Source organism: Lotus japonicus, chromosome 5 (genome assembly GCF_012489685.1).
Source record: "Lotus japonicus ecotype B-129 chromosome 5, LjGifu_v1.2".
NCBI lineage: Eukaryota > Viridiplantae > Streptophyta > Magnoliopsida > Fabales > Fabaceae > Lotus > Lotus japonicus.
In genome coordinates, this window is record NC_080045.1 from 9,730,754 (window position 1) to 9,751,424 (window position 20,671).

Here is a 20,671-nt window from a genome sequence, read left to right on the forward strand (position 1 = left end):
GAAGAAGAAGCGTGAAAGAGGGAGAGAGAGGGTCGAGTGTGAGAGAGAGAGAGAGAGAACTGAGTGAGTGAGAGTCTGAGAGATTTTTTTTTATTATTAAGTTTTAATATTTTATTATTTTTTATTAGAAAAATAATTTTTTTATGAAATTAAATAAGTGTCACGTCAGCATTCCGTTTGGTCAACAGACGGAACCTAACGGAAGGACGTTAATCGCACGTTTTAGAAACGTCAGGGACTTTGACCGCACGTTTTATACACGAGGGGTGCAGATCACACATTTATGAAACATCAGGGGCCCAAAGTGGAATTAAGCCTTTTTTTTAAGGTTGCAACTTTGTGGCGGTCTTAAACCGCCACAAAAATCGGTGTCTAGACACCTTTTGGTGGTTCAGGAATCACCGCTGCTAACTAAATTCATCACTATGCATGACAAAGCCCAATAAAAGCATAGACACCAGCAGTACAAGCTCTCCAAAGACTAGAGACTATGCCCAACTAAATCCATCCATCATGCAATGATTAGTATGGTCATGTTTCGTGACATGTTCCATTAGGTCTTAGAAAGCCGGTCAAATTCCAAATGAGAACCTATACATGTTACTTTTTTTTAATGTTGGATTCTCTTAATCTAAAGTTCTCAATCCTACATTTGAACGTTATTGTTACCACTCCGACATCTATTCATGTCACCCTAAAAGTTGTAAAACCTAAAAAACACCATTTTTAAGTAATAAGGATATGTGTGGGTGGTTTTCTCTGATCATGGAGGAGTGGGATTTTGAGGTTGAAAATAAGGTTTAACTACGATGTTGCCTTGAGAGCTTATTTCATAGCATGTATTAGTGTGCCTTACTCAGCCCCCACCAATACATTATTCACACATCTCATGAGATAGTAGGTTTGGAAACTTAATGCACACACTTTATATGTTGAGTATAGTAAACTATTAATTAATCATTGCAAGCCCTCTAGCATGCTTTGTACTGCCGCCTCCTTTGGGAGGTGGTCATTTCTGTTTAAGGACGAGGTAATTATTGAGCACTTCAACTTTCATTCTTATATGTATGCTACACAATATGGAATCTATGAGGAGGTTGTTGTAAAAAAAATTCATCATCAGTTCTACAACAAATGATACCTAGATGTAAAAAGTTGAAGACGACTTTAGACTTTTTCAAGAACAAGGACATGTTGGATTACTTGGATGAACATGGACAACCTATGCCATGCTATGATGTTAGTTTTGCCTAGCGTGGGTCAGTTCGAAACTGACCCACAGTGGATCAGTTTTATCTAGACCGTTAGATATAATATTAAAATATTTAATGATTCAGATTCAAAACATGAAAATGATGTAATGACGAAAACACCCTTGTTTATCATCTTCTCCATCCCTCCTACTCTCCTAACTGCTCTGTTGAAAAAACGATTGCACCGCCGGCGAACGGGTCTCCGCCTATTGCTCCTCCACCGCCACCACCTCCTCCTCCCACCTTACACAGCTCGCCTGACCCAACACCGTGCTCATTCTCTCCTCAGCCTCCTTCAACCTCTGATTAAAGCCCCAACCAAACTACAACAACAGATTTTGCCACAAAAACTTGCAGATCCACCCCAAAACTTGCAGATCCACCAATAAACTTCCAGATCTGCCACCAAATCTCTCCAACCATCAAGACCCATTGGCCATCACCGTCGTCTGAGGCACAACCATGACCATCGACCCTCGCCGCCGCGTGTACCAGGTCCAGACACTCTGTTTCGCCGCACCGGAGTCGCACATGCTCCAGCCTTCAATCGCATCACCATGAACGCAAACCCCACCGTGTTCCAGTCCCTAAGGGCCCCTGCTTAAAGCCTCACGCCGCCGGGCCAGAGTCTCGCCGTCGTCGCCTTGGTCATGGTCCCCCGCCCTCGATCTGCCGTCCTCCACCACGGTACTCTTTTCCTGTCTGGTAACCGTTCGTTTTAGCCACACATCTTGTCTCTTCCCTGTGTGTTTTAGAATGGATTAACAAATCCCCCTTCACAGGTCAAAAACCACCATTTCATCTTCTGTTCTTCTCCACTAAATTATCAGATCTGGTTACAAAAATAATGGTGGCGCAAGGAGCTCGCAATGACAAACGGTGTGCAACGGAGGTGATGAAGCGGTGACTCACTGCCGAAGGTGGTGGCTCGCCGGAGGGACTGTGAGACAAAAGAGGAAGAAAGAAATTTCATAATTTAAATGGGCATTTTTGTAATTTAGGTGAGAAATAGTAACTGAACCACCATGAGTCAGTTTGAAACTGACCCACGCTAGGCGCAGCCTATGATGTTCGATCCAAACTACTATGCAGTGGAATTGATCTGTGCAGATTAGACAATTCAACTCTTCATGACTACGTGGTCCAATTGGTTGAAATATAAGTCAGTTGTTTTTCCTATGGTGTTTATTTTGCATATCATAAGCCGCAAATTTTATCTACCGTATCCACCGAAATATGCTTTGAGAAAGAGGACCCTGAGGATTCATATTCTATTGTTTCCATTGGCCTAATTCTCTGTGAGGAACCTGTTCCACCTACTGTACAACTTCAAGCCATTTATAATATAGACGGAGACAAGCCTACACACCTGAAAGTTTCAAAGAAACACTTTTAAAATATAGATGTGTAGGAAATAGGAGAAATTTAGCATACACAAATAGAAGCTTGTGTAAGGTTACACAAGTGCCTTTTGACCTATGATAGCAGCTTTAGCAGGTTTTTAAAAAAAAAATCAAAAATATATTTAATAATCACAATATTTAATGTACTAATATTTATCATCATCTTCTTCTTGAATTTCCAGAAAGCAGACATCCTTTTCTCCACCGTCGTCCCCTCCTTCGCCACCGCGCCGGCGAAATCACCGGAGAAGAGAAAACATAGATATGGGTTTCTCTTTCGTTTCTCCTTCTACAGCCCAGAAATCATACAAAACCCACAAACCCAGAACCCACCCCCCATCCAAACCTCAACCCCAAAACTTTCAAACCCAGAACCCACCCCCTTCATCCCTGCAGATCTGGTTGTTCCATCTCCGATTTTCAGAGAAACAGAATTCATCTTGGTTATGCTCTGGTGCACAAACACAGAGAGATGAGAATCAGTGGTCCAACAACAAGTAGAACCAGTTGTCACCTCTCATCGGCTGCAGCGATTTCTCGTTGATCCAGAAATTCCAGACAAATATCTGAATGATATTGATCAAGCCCTTGGTCAATTTTCCCCTGCGTATCTCGCGTGGGAGCAGAAAGATGCCTATCTTCTCACATGGCTCCAATCTACACTCTCTCGTGACGTACTTACTCAGATGATAGGTTGCAAATACTCTCATCAACTGTGGCAGCGTTTGCACAGTGGATTCTTCACACGCACAGAAGCAAAATCACGTCAATTGCGAACAGAACTTCGCAATTTGAGCCTTGGCTCAAAGAGTGTGAGTGATTATCTTCAGCAGATCAAGTCAATTGCAGATTCTCTGAGTGCTATTGGGGATCCAGTGTCTTACAAAGAGCATGTTGATATAGTGCTAGAAGGACTTCCTAGTGAATATGAGACTCTTGTCAGCCTTTGCTCCATGAATAGTAAGTTTCAGTCCTTGTCAATTCAAGAGATAGGTGCTCTCTTATTGGCCCAAGAAGCACGGATTGAAAAGAATAAACGCAGTGCTGCAACGGAGTTCACCGTCAATACAGCAACTGCTGGAAAACAGGTCCCACAGACCCTACCTACTGAAACAAATGCTGCTAATCACCAACACCCTCAATCTGTTCCACAAAATCAGTGGCAGGAAGGAAACTATGCTGGTGACAGAGGAAACAATGGAGGTAGAGGTCGTGGAGGTGGAGGTAGAGGTCGTGGTCGAAATTCTGTACAGTGCCAAGTCTGCTTTAAAATAGGGCACACTGCAGCAGTATGCTATCACCGGTTCAATCAAAATTTTGTTGCATCACCACCTCCCCAGAACTATCAAAACTTCTATGGTGGTCCCAACCCACATACTTATGGAAACAGTGGAGCACCAACACATAATTCACCCAATTCAGCCACTAATATTGTCCAACCTCCTGGTGCACCAAGTCTGAATTTTTTGGCCTCTCCTGCATATCAGCAGTTTCTCAACCCTTGTTTGTCACAGAATTATGCATCAATGGCTTCTCCGCAGTTTCAGCAGTTCCCTGGTTATGCACAGAACTTCCAGACAATACCTTTGCTTGCTCCTTCTCCCCTTCAGAATGTTCAGGGAGGAAACAAAGCACCTCCTCTTCTCCCTACTCCACCTCAGTTTCAGGGATGTGTTGCATCCTCTTCAGTTCCAGCACAAAGCTTCTTGGCAGCAGGGGCAGCATCCCTGCAACCAGGTAACATTGTTCAGAATTATCAACGACCACCAGCTCCTACAGAGTGGTATCCTGACTCCGGAGCAACTCATCATGTCACACCAACTGAGCAGAATATTCACCATGGACAACCCTTTGAAGGACCAGATCATGTCTTTGTAGGCAATGGACAAGGTTTGAGTATTTCCTCTCATGGATCTTCTTGGTTTAAATCTCCTTTTGATTCTAGTCTTACACTTGTTCTTAAAAATCTACTGCATGTTCCCATGATAACCAAAAATCTTCTAAGTGTCAGTAAGTTTTGTAAAGACAACAAAGTCTTCTTTGAGTTTCATGAAACTTTTTGTGTTGTTAAATCTCAGGGTTCTAAGGCTGTGTTGCTGTATGGCTCAGTTGGTCCTGACGGTCTCTATCACTTTCCATCACTTTTGGATGCCAAGTCTCCTCCTCAAAGTCTTCCACATCCAGTGTCTTTGAATAATGTTTTTCCTTCCTGTAATTCAGTTTCTTTCAATACTTGGCACTATAGGCTAGGCCATCCGAATATCAATGTAATGAAGCAAATTTTGCAAGCATGTAATATTGCTATGCCTAATAAAACTGATCTTGATTTTTGTCCAGCTTGTGTTATTGGCAAGTCTCATAAGTTACATTCACCTTCTACAACTGTTTACTCTAAACCTTTAGAATTAATCTTCACTGACCTGTGGGGGCCGGCTCCTTTTCTTTCTTCTGGTGGCTTTCGATACTATGTTTCCTTTGTTGATGCTTATAGTCGTTTCACTTGGATTTATTTGCTAAAAGCCAAATCTGAAACCCTCACAGTCTTTCAGCAGTTTAAGAAACAGGTTGAGTTGTTGTTTGGAACCCCTATTCTTTCAGTCCAATCTGATTGGGGAGGAGAATTTCGCCCTCTTTCTACGTTTCTCACTGACAATGGCATCAGGCATAGGGTTGCTTGTCCACATACTCACCACCAAAATGGTGTGGTTGAGAGGAAGCATAGACACATCGTGGAGTTAGGTTTGACTTTACTCTCTCATGCTTCACTTCCCTATAAGTTTTGGGATCAAGCCTTTCTCACTTCAGTATATCTCATAAATAGACTACCAACAGCCTCAATTGATTTTCAGGTTCCCTATACTAAGTTGTATAAGGTTCAACCAGATTACAAATCCTTGCATGTTTTTGGTTGTTCATGCTTCCCTCACTTGAGACCTTACAATAAGCATAAACTTGAATTCCGGTCTCAAGAATGTGTATTTCTTGGCTATTCCACTATGCACAAAGGTTACAAATGCTTAACTGCAGAGGGTAAAATCATTATCTCTAAGGATGTTGTCTTTCATGAAACCAGTTTTCCTTATCCAAAACTTTTTCCCTCTAGTCCACCCCAAACAGATTCAGAGTCAAGCTTCATACCAGCTACTATTCCTCTTGTTCCACAAGTTGAGCAACCACAGGTCACTATTGACTCACCTCTCACTACTCCACATTCTGTTGAGAGTCCTTTAGCTCACCACACTTCAGAGTCAACGTCCCAAAATCAGAATCCCTCTCCTTTACCGCATTCATCATCAATCATTCATCATGAAAATCAGTCTACTTCTTCTCCTCACCATTCACATGGTGAGCCTTCTCCTGAGTCCTTGTCACATTCTACCTCATCCTCCACTTCCTCTTCTGCATTGGCAGAATAGAGTTCTTATCATGGCCCTAACACTCATTCCATACAGACTAGATCTAAAAGTGGAATTTTTAAACCAAGATTGAATCCAACCTTGTTACTAACCATGGTTGAACCAACCTCTGTTAAGCAGGCTTTGCAGGATGCAGGTTGGAAGTCCGCTATGCAAGAAGAAATTGATGCTCTTCATGCAAATGGCACGTGGACACTGGTTTCGTTGCCTCTGAACAGAGAACCCATAGGCTGCAAATGGGTTTTTAGGGTCAAACAATGCCCTGATGGCTCAGTACAGAAACTCAAGGCAAGACTGGTTGCAAAGGGGTTTCATCAGCAGTTTGGCTTTGATTACAAGGAGACTTTCTCCCCTGTTGTGAAACCAGTCACCATTAGGGTGATGTTGACTCTGGCTGTTACCAATCACTGGTGTATTCAACAACTTGATATCAATAATGCTTTCCTTAATGGCATTCTGGAAGAGGAAGTGTATATGACACAACCTCCAGGATTTGAAGCTAGTGATAGAACCTTGGTTTGTCGCCTGAATAAAGCTCTTTATGGCCTTAAGCAGGCCCCACGGGCTTGGTACGAGAGGTTAAGATCAGCCTTCTTGCAGTTTGGTTTTGTCTCTAGCAAGTGTGATCCTTCGCTGTTTGTCTACACTACTTCTACCGCCACTATGTATGCATTGGTATATGTAGATGATATTATAGTTACTGGTCCCTCAGAATCTTTGGTCAAATTGTTTGTGTCCAAGTTAAAAGCACTTTTTGCTTTGAAAGATCTTGGGCAACTTGACTACTTTTTGGGTATTGAGGTGAAGCACTTGGCAGATCACTCAATTCTTTTGTCTCAAAGAAAATATATAAGGGACTTACTTGAAAAGACCAAGATGGAGGATTGTCGACCTATTTTTTCTCCTATGGTGACTGGTTTGAGGCTTATTAGAGAAGGTAGTACTCCCTTTCAAGATCCTACTCTCTATCGGTCCACTGTAGGCGCCCTACAATATGTCACTATCACGAGACCAGAACTGAGTTTTTCTGTTAATAAAGTCTGCCAGTTCATGGCACAGCCTCAAGAGAGTCACTGGCTGGCAGTGAAGCGCATTTTGAGGTATCTCAAAGGGACACAACATTGTGGTTTGATTCTGAAGCCTGCTCCACGCAGCATTCCATTGTCCTTAATTGGTTATTGTGACGCAGACTGGGCTACTGATCCAAATGATCGCAGGTCTACTTCAGGAGCTTGTATCTTCCTTGGTCCCAATCTAATTACTTGGTGGTCAAGGAAGCAAACTGTTGTTGCTCGCAGCAGTTGTGAGGCTGAATACAGGAGTTTAGCACATGCTACAGCAGATATGCTATGGATTCAGTCTCTTCTACAAGAGCTTAAAGTTGCAACTACTATCCCTACTCTACTGTGTGACAATTTAAGTACAGTCATGCTTGCACATAACCCGGTTCAGCACTCTCGAACTAAACATATGGAGTTGGATTTGTTCTTTGTTCGTGAGAAGGTCCTAGCAAACCAGTTGTTAGTAAAACATATTTCTGCACCAGACCAGCTTGCTGATGTTCTCACCAAACCCCTCAGCTCCACTTTGTTCAAGGATTTGAGAGACAAACTGACTGTGACAGATCTGCACAGTTCAGTTTGTGGGGGGAGTATTAGAGATAATTAGTTCAGGGTTATTTTTGTAATATTCTATATTTTATATTTTATATTTTATATTTTATGTTTTACTTATCTAGCCTTGCCTATGTGGCGGCTACACTTAAGTGACAATCTAGGGTTTACTTGCTTGTTGTGCAAGCACTTGCTGTCCTAGGTCTCTATATATAGAGAGCCTCCCTATTGTATCTTTTCACGTTAAAATAATATAAGTTGTTTCTATGTTTTTCAATAAGATTAAGGATAAATGTTTTTTTTTAAATTAATTAAAGATAAATGTTTAATTAAGAAAATATCTATTTTGATTTTTTTTAAAAACCTGTTATAGTGGGTCAAAATAGCTTGATGTAACCTTACACAAGCTTTTACTTGTGTATAGTAAATTTTTCCGTAGGAGTTGGCATAGGAAATGACATAAAGATGCTCAAGGATCATGAGCTTGAAGTAGATGTAGGCCCAGTTGGAAGAGCTTATTTGAGCTTATCTGACAACATAAGCTCTTATGCCAGTGTTTGGGAGAGCTTATGCAAACAGCTTATGGTCTGCCATAAGCTATTTTCAGCTTATTTTCATAAGCTACTTAGGATAGCTTATGAAAAACAGCTTATGCTTATACACAGCTTATTTTTAATTTATTTCAATAAATTTTTAAAAATAGCTTATGAATAAGCGCTTATGTCATAAGCGCTTATGACCATAAGCGCTTAATTAAGCTGTTTATCCAAACGGGACCGTAATTGATCTTACCAAAATGACTATGTTGAAGTGGGCCCAGGACTACAAGGTTAGCTAAGAATGTTTTACAAGCTCGCGTTTTAAAGGAGGAAAGAAAATTCAATTGGGAAGGTTGAATTTGTGTGTGACTCAAGTTGAATATGCAAGTATTGATGCATTTATTTCCTTCAAACTTGGCAAAGCAATTGTACGGTCACTTGGCAAAGTAATATTTTGCATGTTTTTCGCTTGAACACTAGTATTTAAGAAATCCTATGGAGATGGCTCATTTCTCTGAAAGGTGAAGCCATTGTACTATCACGTTGTATCGTTTGATCTGATCTCTTATGTGAATATATATTTTTTTTTTTTCGCTTTAACACTGTTTATGAAAGTCTATGGAGATGGTTCTATTTAAGCTTGCTTGCCAAAAAAACGAAATGATTCTGCATTGGTTGTTGGATGGGGTTGTAGCACGAGGATTAGATCTTGGAAGTTGATTAATGAACTGAATTTGATCGATTGTATTATGCTTGAGATTGGTAGCATTGGTGTTGTAGATAACTTAAGGATGGCTAACTCTATAGTTGATTATTTGGCTAAGAGTGGTTGTGATAGGTATGTTCCCCTATGGATGGATTTTTGCTATTTTTTCGATGATTTTATGTTGTTTATCCTACTTGAGAAGGTTTTGTTCTCAAGTTTCTTATCCAACAAAGATCTCTTATTTGTTTAAAAAAAACTATTATAAAAAAACCAGTTTAAGTCAGATTTTATTATGAATATTTTTTTAATTGGGATAAGTACGTAATTAATGATATTTTTGAAATTATGTATAACATTATATTTCATCAAAAGGCACTATAAAGGCATACATGCGTGGGCATAACATTCAATATATCTAAAATAGGGATGTTACAGTTTTAGAGTTTCATTTGGCTTTGATAGAGTCAGAAAACTATCATCTCTAGCTAAACTTTTCTACTAGATAACTGTAGTAGAATATATCAGTAGAAAAATTATAAAGGTAGAAAATAGGTTCATTCCCTCATGGTAGTAGAACAAGTCAAACAAACCATTTTTCTCATTATTTTTTTAAATACAGAGGAAAAAAACTTGGACATATCATCTATTGACAACTTAACAAAAAGATAAAAGTTATTTCACGAATATTGATTGAATTTTTTTCAAACAAAAAAGATATGCTAATCTAAAGTTTTTTATTTTTCTCTGTCACCAAAATTGGTGTCATGAATAAATTATTATCCCTTTAGTAAGGGATGAGATCACTTTCTTGGCTTCATGAGGAAAATTCACATGATGTCTCAAAATAAAAGATAAAGTCAATTTTATATTGACATATTATTCACAGTCCAAACAAAAAGAATAACCACTTTTTGTGTAACAGTTGACCAATAACTGCAGTGAACTTAATGCCAGAAGTTCCACACTAAAAATTGGAGTTTTCACTTTTATGAATGAGATTTAAATATTGCAAGTATATAAAGCAATTTAGTAGTTTAAAACTATAGCAAAACAGGTTCTACCTATTAATTTGATGGAAAGTCTAATATCTTTAGACAAAATGAAGGAAAGAAAGCAACACTGTTCAAGAATTTTAATGTCCATGATGTAAAAGACTAAAAGCTATTACACTTCAAATAACCAGATGTAGAATTTCATAATTTCCATTATTACTGGACTAATCTTTTCCATTGACATTATTGATCTGGTATACTATTATTTATGTCACGGTAGGAAACATCTCCAAGCAATCATTCCAACTCCTACAAAATGATAGCAAAAAAAATTTGTGTTAAAAAGACTCAATAAAAAATTCACAAGTTCATGCAAATCTTTCACCAACCAACTATTCTGAGAATAATAAATTATTAGATTAAAAGACTTGAATAGTTTTATTTTATATTTTTAACATGTCTCATCATGTAAAATCTAATTGATCTTAATCTGTTGGAGGTTCACGGTGAAAACTTCCTCATCTAATTCTCAAACAATCATTGCATGAAGAATGTATAGGTCTGTTTACCTTTTTCTAATTCAAATTCAACATTTACTAAACCACCTATTAATTAATAGAAACTTGGCATCACATAATACACTAACTATTCTAGAAGCTTCAACTTTTATGTTACACTTCCAACTAAAACTTGGCAAGGTAGTAATAAACAATCATTCGATTATACCTCATTAGGATTACCAAGAACTTTATAAGATTCGGTAATGACTTCATCCAACAACAATCCAGAAAACAATGTCTAAAAAATTGGTACAAATCACACAAGGAAATTTCAAACGGGGAAAACTCTTACTTCATAGCATCTCGAACAAAATTAAGTAGAAAAGAATAAAAAATCTGATGATATTATTACTTACATTCAATTGCAGATGCATACTTTAAGGCTACTTATTGGACTTCTTGGGAGATTTGTTCCCAATCCTAGCCAAGAAATCTTGTTCCACCTCATCCTTGGGTGAAATAGAATACTTCAGTCTCTCTAGGAACTTCTCCTCTTCCTCATCCTTCTTGTTTGCAGGCACCATAATTCCACTGATAGAGTTGTTGGGCTTGGTGTGGCGTTTGCAGTTCCAAGGAGCTCTTTCGGTCCTCAAATTCCAAGGCCTGGTGGGTTTCCCTTTGTTAAAGATGGAATCTTTGAGCTTCCTAGTGGAAACCTTGGGATCGGTCATGAGCTTCCGGTAACCTTGAGCTTGGTCATAAGATTGTTGCTGTTTGCTGAAGGCAAACATATATTTTTGTCGGGAAAGATCAATGATGGGTGTGGTCATTGTATTATTACTTACATCCAATTTCCAATGTATACTTTTAGGACACAACTTTGGCTTTATGGGGGGTTTGGACCCAAAAAAAGCTAAGAAATATTGATCCCCCTCCTCCTTTGAGAATGAATTAGAAAACTTGAGCTTCTCAATGATATTTTTCCTGAGATTGATCTTTTCCTCCTCCTCCCCCTCTGTCTTATTTCTAGACAGCATAACTCCAACAACAGAGTTGGCGGACTTGGGGTGGTGTTTGAAGTTGAAGGGTTCTCTTTCTATCATCAAATTGCATGTCCTAGTGGGTCTCCCTTCGTCAAAGACGGGAAATTTAAGCTTGCCACTTGAAACCTTGAGATCGGTCATGAGCTCCTGGTAACCTTGAGGTCGCTCATAAGCTTGTTGTTGTTGTTCGTTGCAGGCAAACAAAGATTGTTGTTGGGAAGGATCGGTGGTTGGGGTGGTCATTGTATTATTACTTACATCCAATAGCCAATGCATACTTTTAGGCCATAGCTTGGGCTTCTTGGGAGGTTTGGACCCAACCATAGCCAAGAAATCTTGATCTACATCTCCCTTCGAGTGTGAAACAAAAAACTTGAGCCTCTCACTGATCTCCTCCTCCCTTTTCTTGTTTCTAGGCTCCACAATTTCAATCGGGGAGTTGACGAGCTTGGCATGGTGTCTGAGGTTGTAGGGAGCTCTTTCGATCCTCAAATTCCAAGGTACGGTGGGTCTCGCTTTTTCAAAGCTATAAACTTTGAGCTTGCTAGTGGAAACCTTGAGATCAGTCATGAGCTTCTGGAAATCTTGAGATCGATCATCAGCTTGTTGTTGTTGATTGAATGCAGACAAAGATTGTTGGGAATTATTGGTGGTGAGGGTAGTCACATTGGCGCATCTCATGACTCTCTGGTTTCTCAATTTCAACCCTAGCATGGAGATGTTGTGGTTTGGCTTTGATCTTTCAGGCTCCATACTATGAAGATGATTATCTATTACCTTCCTTGTATTGTCTCTCTAGGGATGCACTCAAACTCCTTATTCACTCACTTTCGTTTTCTCCCCTCTCTATCTCTCACTCTCTCAATGTGAAAATTAAGGAATTTAATTTGGGGAAAGACAGTAGATATATATATATATATATATATATATATATATATATATATATATATAAAGAGACGGTGTGTGTGTAACGTTCGATTTGACTTTGAGTGTGGGGCTGTAGAAGTAAAGTTTTTTATTCTTAAATTTATTATTTATGACGTTTCATAAGTAATCTTAAATAGAGTTTGAAAAACATTAAACTTAAATCCACAAAAATAGATCAATTTATATGTATATATATATATAATAATTATTAATTTGATATATTAATAATATATAAAATTGAGACTGTATTTCACAAAAAAAAAAAATTCCCATGTCGCTACCGCAACAATGACTTCCTCCATACATTTTTTCTAACTTCCTACTTTTGAAAACTCTCACTAAAGTCCTTTTAGATTATTTATTAAATCATTTAAATTGAAATAAAATAATGTCGTAATTAAACGTGTGCAACACTCACCTCTCACTTTCACTTTGAACTATATATAATACTCGTGCATTACAAGAGTTCTTTACAATATTTTTTTAACAGTCTTTGAAAGCTAAAATATTATATTTCGTTAGACAAAATCGAAAATTAAACCTTCTTAAGGGAAAATAAAAGGAGGGAACCCAACCAAAAAGAAGAACATGAAAATCTCCAAAGAGAAGAAAACAAAAGTACCCCCAAAAAACATCCACACACCTACGCTGCTCAAACAGGAAAAAAAATACCTATGAAAGTAGCACAAATGAAGAACTCTAAAAGACCAGGAAACATGCACTTGGATTAGCGCCACAAGGATGCTAAGAAGGGAACATCATCCTAAGTTCTCCCTCCAACCTGCGACTAGCTTCTAAGTCACTTCTAGTGTATTCAAGGCCCAAAAATTTTCCAAGCAACCACGCCTTCTTAACTCTAGCAAAATACCCGCTAGCAGAATCCGCAACTGAGGGAAAATGAGCATACATCTCTAAAGAAATTGAAACATAAGTCATACCATTCCCCTTCCGGCAAAGACAAAATCTAGGCTCCGAACTCCTCCTTCTTTGCACCTTCATTGGACACATCCTTAGATCTCCCTTTCCTCCGAGGCTCACCCAGAAACACCCAAAGGTACCAACCCTGAACCGCCACCTCCTTCAAGACTCAAAGAATGAGCCATAGAAGGTGATATTGAAATATCAGCAACCGAATAAACCCCCCACACTAGCATCCACACCCTAAGTAAAATGAGTGACAACACGCTCCTGAAGATTTCCAACTAGATCATTCTCCAAAGCCGACATGAGGCATCTTGAAGGGGTACCAAGGCTAACATCGACTTTAGAAGCTGACGTGACACTCTCCACTGCAAAAATAAGAACACCAACTTCGGAGAAAAGAGTCTCGTATAGATCCTAGCACCTGGGCAGCAGACCAGTACAGAACCAAAAACCACCCATTCCTCTTCAAATTGCAAGCCACTACCAATTTCCTCATTACAACATCCCACCATGACCTATGGAAGGGAGCAAAACCAACCATGTAACGCCCCGATTTTCGGGTGTCACTTTAGTAACCTATTAAATTAAATATGCAATATTTTCCAAATGAATTTATAAAGCGAGTAATTTTTTTCTTTTGAATTGTTTTCAAAACATGTAATGCCTACACCCAACAGTAAATAAAATCTACATCAAGCCTTGACCAAGGCAAGTTCCCGAATGTATGAACGAAAGAACACAACTACAAATCTAACGAATGAAATCAGATCCAACAAGGAATCTGTTATGCCACGACACCCTAATCCGACCTACTCCCTACGATCTCCACACCGGGGAACCGCAAGAAAGCAATGCATCGGAACCTACCCGAATCTCAAATGCAAATTCCTAAAAATTATTAGGCAAGCTTAAACCAATAACGATAAGCTCTCTAACCCAAGGCTCTAACCTTAAACCCGACTCTACTCTTCATGTCTTCCACTAATCTTCAAGTCTTCAGCTCCGACTCGTACAAAGGTCAAGTTTCATCGACAGTCCTCCATCGCCTAATAGCGTTAAGCGCCCAAACAACAAATAGCAAATAGAAAGGGTTAACTCCATGCAATTACCACGTATAAAAAGGAAAAGCATGTTATTAAAGTTTAAGTGCATAACATGCACATAAGCTAGCAACTTAATTTCATATAGATGACAACATATATCCAACAACATAAAATCAAATCAGATATCAACAACATAGATTTAATCAGATATCAGCAACATAATGATAGATTGAAATCAGTTATCAACAACCTCAACAACATAACAAAAAATCCGATATCACCCAAAATCATATAAGTGCCCTGTAGTACGACTAGGTGTTACTACCAAGACATATCAAATCAAAAGTGTCTCGCAAGACGGGACAGTCACTGGTACGAAACCCATTGACCTGTCACTTAACATGCCACGAAGGCCACTCAATACGCCACGAAGGCCACACAGTACGCCACGAAGGCCACACAGTACAACCCAACAACGCATATGTACAAATATCAACACAGCATATAGCTACTTAGCACATGCTTAGTAGGTGATCCATCCCAACATCCACCACGACAACAATCAAAACATCCACACGAAAGCAGTAATGACAGAAACCAGTAAACGGCCGAAGCCTCTCAGAAAACGGAGACACACGTCTCAATAAGTTTACTCGGCCGAAGCCTTCAGAAAACATTTGGCACAAGCCTCAGAAATAGTCAACATAAGCAAGCATACAACATTGCAAGCATAATAATCATAATCCAATGCCAATCAATATAAACATCTTCATCTCAAACGCAGGCAGTGCGATAAATACATGCAAGACTCAAGGACGCTCTAAAACTGAGTTACCCTTACCTTCGTGAGTAGAAGTTGGGCATGGAAGTTGTGAACCTAGAACAAGGAAACACAATCATCAACACAAGCCTCACTAGAAACAACACTATCTAATAACACTAATCGAAATCGTAAAGAAAGCTTTTAAAGCTTAAGAGTTCCTATTTACGCACAAATTGACAACGGAGACTTCGTTCGCTAAAACGAGCATAACTCGAGCTACAGAACTCGGAATGACACGAAACCAGCGCCAAAATTTCGACAATCGAAAGAGCTACGCAATGGCTCAGGTCATAGAGACTCAAAAATTATTTTTGGACATGGTACCCTAACAAATAGGTTTCGGCCACTATGGAAAATAGGGTTTCCGAACTTTTTATTCGATCTAAATCAATTCCTAGGTATTCTTAAGCGATATCTAGGCCAGGGAAACTCTCAAAAAAATTATCGGATCGAAAATCAGAATTTCGAAAAACAAATTAGATGGGGTCGACACCAACGACGATTATGACGACTAATCCTACTAACGCTAAGCTCAGTCGAGAGTTTTAAGCCCAAAGGACGGAACTTTAGCCAAAAATGGGTTTTTCAAGCATAATTGAAACTCGGCGGCCTTTCGGCGACATTCGGCAAAATGTAATCCGCTAAACATGCTCAGGGGCACGTAGAGAATAAGTTTAGACACTAAAATCAAGTTATTTGGACAGTTTTACAAAAAGCTCAAAACTTTGAGCACAGAAAGACATAGAGAAAAGCGACATAATTTACGATCAGAGGTAAGGAAAAGCATCAGTACCTCGAGGCCTACGCGTAGCAACGAACTGTGGGACGATCAGGCAAGAATCGGCAAAAATCACTTTTCCTCCTCTCCTCCTCCTTGCTCACGGCCGTGTGTGTGTGTTTTGTGATTTTTTTTTTTGATTTTTTTTTCATTTTCAAGCTATTTATAGGTTTTGGAAAATGCGGAAAAATGAAAATTTCGCGATTCCGATTTTTCCTGCGCATTCCTCTGTGAATTCTAAGATAGGTTCTGGAGACAGAATTCCAAAACTCAAAAGAGGTTTCTTGGAATTAAATCAAACGATCCAAAGTCGGTGTAAATCGATTTTACCCGAAAAACTACTTTTTGCAGTTGATGTCGGATGAGAAAACTTCCTTCTGAAGAAAGGTTGGAAACATCAAGAGAAATAGTTGTACGCGTTTGGAATCTTCATTTGAAGCTCCAAAAAGAAAAAGTCTTCATCTACAGTTCGTTTTAAGGTTCTTGAGTTACCAGGAACTCGGTTTCGGCAAACTTCCGAGAATCGAAATCGATCGTTCGTACAGTCCAGGGTTTCTTGTGGAAACACTCGCCAGGGAAAGGAATAAGAGAAGTTCTTATATTCCTCTGAGTATTTTTGAATTTTGCTTCTACAGTGCTTTAAGAGCATATTAGCCTTTAACTCACGTTTTCGCCCTAAGGCGGAAGTGAATAAAACTCGTGCTATAAGTTATAGCGACTATAGTACCATTCTTAGTCATTTCCTGAATTTTCTTCTTCATAATACTAATCTAAACATCAACGCAAGTCAAGTTCCCCTCACGCTTACACAGAATCCTATGCGTGAGTTGGAAATTAATTATTTATTTAATTCTAAAATCCTGGGTCTTACAAACCACCACACAACCCATAACTTGGGAGAACCCAACCACCTTTAGAGAAGAACTCTTACCACGAGAATTCTGAAAATATAGCACTTTGTCAATTCCCTAGGGAACCTAGTCATCGCGACTAAGAGAGATACCCCACCTTGCCCCGATAGCAGAAGAAGCATGATTCCCATAAAGAAAACAAAGGAACCCAAACTTGAAACACCCCTAGATCTTATGATGGAGTTGAATAAAGACGCTATAAAGGCCTCCCAAAAAGAGAAAGCAACACGCGAATATGGTGATAGCCAACAGACTCTGCAATCCCATCAATGAAAAGAGTCGAGCACCACCATCATGAACTCTGTTGCGGACCTCGCTCTTCGGTGTAGCGGTCTATAGGCTTTGTTTCAAACCATTGGACTCCCTCTAGCTCCCCTTCGTCTGCATCACCACCATCTAGCCCTAGTCCTTGACCACCCGACGAACCTTGGCTGCGAGACCCGCCTCCTACCGTCGTTGTGCCTGCGAAAAGGAAACCCCTAGCAAAACAATGGGTCTCCACGAAAACTAGAGATGCAAAAAGAGGAAGCAACAAACTAAAAATATAGCAGAACAAGACAATGACACGAGCACAATAGAACAATAAGGGATGAGAAGAATAGAATGAAGACATGACGTTTTCACGCCACCGATAAAGGAACTCAACGTCGTGCAGGAAGCAGATGCAGCGGAAACCCTAGTAGAGGGGTTTCAATAATTTTTAACATTATATAAAGATTATTAATGACATGTGGTTCATTAGTGTTTTTGTGTTTTTTTCCTTATGTTTTTCTTGTTTCTATTGAGTCTCATGTAGTGTTTTGAGTCTTTTTATAGCATTTTGTGCATTTGCATTTTATTTTATATTCATATTTTTTTCTAGGATTTTTTTTTGTAGTTTTTAGCTTTGATTTTCCATTTATTTTATCTATATCCTGGTCACTATGATGGGTGTTTAAGTTATTTGTGAAAGTTAGGAATTATTCAAGGAATTGCTCAAGAAAGTGCTTCAAATGATGATGGAAAGATGGATTCAAATTGTTGAGAAGAGGTTGAGACAATTGGTCAAGTGGAATTGAAGTAAGAAGGAAAAAAATAATTTTTAAAATCAAGATCCAGCGCACGTGCGCTAGACTTTCGCCCAGCCACTAGAAGCTTCTGAAGATATTTTGTTGCAGCGCTAGTGCTAGTGCATGGGCGCTGATATATTTTTTTGGCCCATCACATGTGCAGTGCGAGTTTATAAAGAGAGCTACGATTTTGAAATTCTTGAGAGAGATTTTGGATTTCTGAACTAGATTGCAGGTTTGAACTTAATTCTTGTAATTTCTCTATGATTATGTGTGGATAAACTCTCTAGTGTTAGAGATTTGATGTAGTTTTCTTTCAAACTATGTGTTGAACTAGTTTTAGTTATGAATTTAGATTCTCTTTTCAATCGTGAATTTGTCCTATGTTTTGATTAAATATTTCTATTGCAATAGTTTGTCATGCTATTTCTATGCAATTGGTAGAATTTAGGGATTTCGGGAGAAATTGAGCAAGGGCCTTTGTGTTAAATTCAAACGCTAGATACATCGTTTATCATATTTTGAATAATAACAATTTCAAGAGTATAAGTGTAATGGTTAAAAATTTCATGTAAATATATTTCAGGAAATATCACTCATGTCTCACATTCTCCACTGTCTGATTTGATGCTTAATGCAAGACAAAGTAACAAGACATTTTTTTTTAAAAAAAGAATGGTCAAATTTCCTAGACCGTCTGCCCAAGGGAAGACTACACTGACTGAATGCATTCATCGTCTATCTCAAGCTGACCAAAGAAAGTAGTGTTCTGAGATTGTGCGTCATCTTCAATTTGGAAATTATCTCTGACATTGTTGAGGAGAAAGTCAGGTGATACTCTACAAAGAACACTGACCAAGGAACACAAGTACAATGTTGTCATGATCGAGATTCCTCTTTTTCTCCCAAAAGGAATGGAACAAAGCTTATCGTCTATGCCTACCTCGTTCTATCCTAGTCAGGAAGCACAGTAGAAAAAATAGTTCAAACTCTAAGCAGAATTTACATGATTGATGTTGGTTAATCTGCAAGTGTACAGAATCTACCCGGTTTTAATTTATCGAACCACAGGGAATTGGTATGCGAATTCAGTTTAAGTCTCGAGTTCACGGTAGGAAAGCGAATAAAATTCAGGGTGATTAATTAACAAGGAATTGAAATATAAGTGTGTGAAGAACAATGGTGAGCATGCCTTGAGTTCTTTCTTAACTAATTCAGTTTTAGAAAACATATTCTATCCACAAAACTCTGAGTCTCTCCTTGATGCTCTAGCCTAAATCAATCATCTATCGATGCCTCACATAGACAATCCTCTCAAGTCAAAAGATAGACACAATTCCTTGACAACCTAAACATTTGCTAAAGGCACTAAGCATGCAATTCAGGCCAACAAACCTCAACCCTTCCTCTATTCCTAGTAGAAAGCATAGAAGAGGTAATCTCACAACAAGTCCATAATCTATAACAAACTTATGTTCTATTATAGAAAAACATAAAGCTAGTACGCGTTCAAGCTTAAAAGATGAAGCAAAGATATGGGATTCAAAGGTTTACTCAGATTATTCATGAATAGAAATAGGAATTATAACTAAAACATTCAAAGTCTTACAAAGAACACAAAGCAAGAAGGGTTTTAGTCAAGCATGGCTATGAAATTCATACAAGAAAGTAAAGATAAAACCTGGAACATGGGACTTGGAGAAAGCTCCTCAAGCTCCATAGACAAAACCTTACTTCTAACTTATTTGGAAATGTGAAAAAATGACAAGAGATCCCAAAGAAAATGGCTAGAATCCTATTTATAGGCAAATTGCACGAGTCTAGGTGCTCAAGCGCCAATAAAACATGCCTGAGCGCCAATTCAAAATGACAAACAGTAGCTTCTGGAGGTAATTGGCGCCTAGGCAATTGACGAACCATCTCCCCAATTGGGGTACTAAAAAGTCTCTTTTTCCATTCTGCCCTTCTTTTTTTTTTCTTTTTTTTATTGTAATTTCGCTATGATTATGTGTGGCTAAATTCTCTAGTGTTAAGGATTTGATGTAGTTTTCTTTCAAACTATGTGTTGAACCAATTTTAGTTATGATTATGGATTCTCTTTTCAGTCATGAATTTCCCATCTGTTTTGATTGAATCTTTCTATTGCAATAGTTTGTCATGCTATTTTCTATGTAGTTGGAAAATTAGTAGAATTCAGGGATTTCAGATGAAATTACGTAAGGTTCTTTGCTCCTTAGGGATAAGGGTAACAAATTGTTTGTGTTTGCCTGAACTTAATTGAACTTCATCGCTAATTAATTAGTGTTAGGCACTAAGGAATTAACTATCACTAATTAATTCGAAGGAACATTTATGCAAGCAATTGATAAGTGTACAATTAGACTTAAAACCTGGATAATTAACTGAATTCATAATTATAACTGATTGGGGGTGGTACATAGAGAGAGGTTAACGAAATTATGATCGCTAGCGCGCTATTAAATTGAATTCACTTCAACCTTGTTATTCGCTTCCTTTTATTTTATTGCGGTTAAGTTTCGTACTGAAAACCAATCATATTCTATTTTATTCTTACGTCCTTTCATTCCAAAATTTAGTTAATCTAGAGCATAAGCGCACATAATCTTTGTGGCTTAATCTTTTTTATTACTTCGGGCAATCTGTACAATTGTAGATTCGCTATCAATTATTAGAGTTTTTTTTTGAAAGTGAATTATTAGAGTTAAAATAAATACATAAATATTAAAATAT

At 38.5% G+C, this 20,671-nt stretch overlaps 1 protein-coding gene and 1 long non-coding RNA gene across 2 annotated transcripts; both read right to left on the minus strand.

Moving 5' to 3' along the window:
* Positions 1-10,030: 10,030 nt before the first annotated feature.
* Positions 10,031-11,373, minus strand: LOC130720484 (uncharacterized). Its single transcript, XR_009013082.1, has 2 exons — positions 10,839-11,373; positions 10,031-10,231 (listed from the first exon to the last, which is right to left on the minus strand). It is a non-coding gene; the product is annotated as an uncharacterized LOC130720484 (long non-coding RNA).
* A 69-nt stretch (positions 11,374-11,442) lies between these two features.
* Positions 11,443-12,218, minus strand: LOC130719048 (uncharacterized). Its single transcript, XM_057569698.1, has 2 exons — positions 11,592-12,218; positions 11,443-11,448 (listed from the first exon to the last, which is right to left on the minus strand). Exons 1-2 carry the CDS (start codon positions 12,216-12,218, stop codon positions 11,443-11,445), a joined length of 633 nt encoding a protein of 210 aa, XP_057425681.1.
* Positions 12,219-20,671: the final 8,453 nt, after the last annotated feature.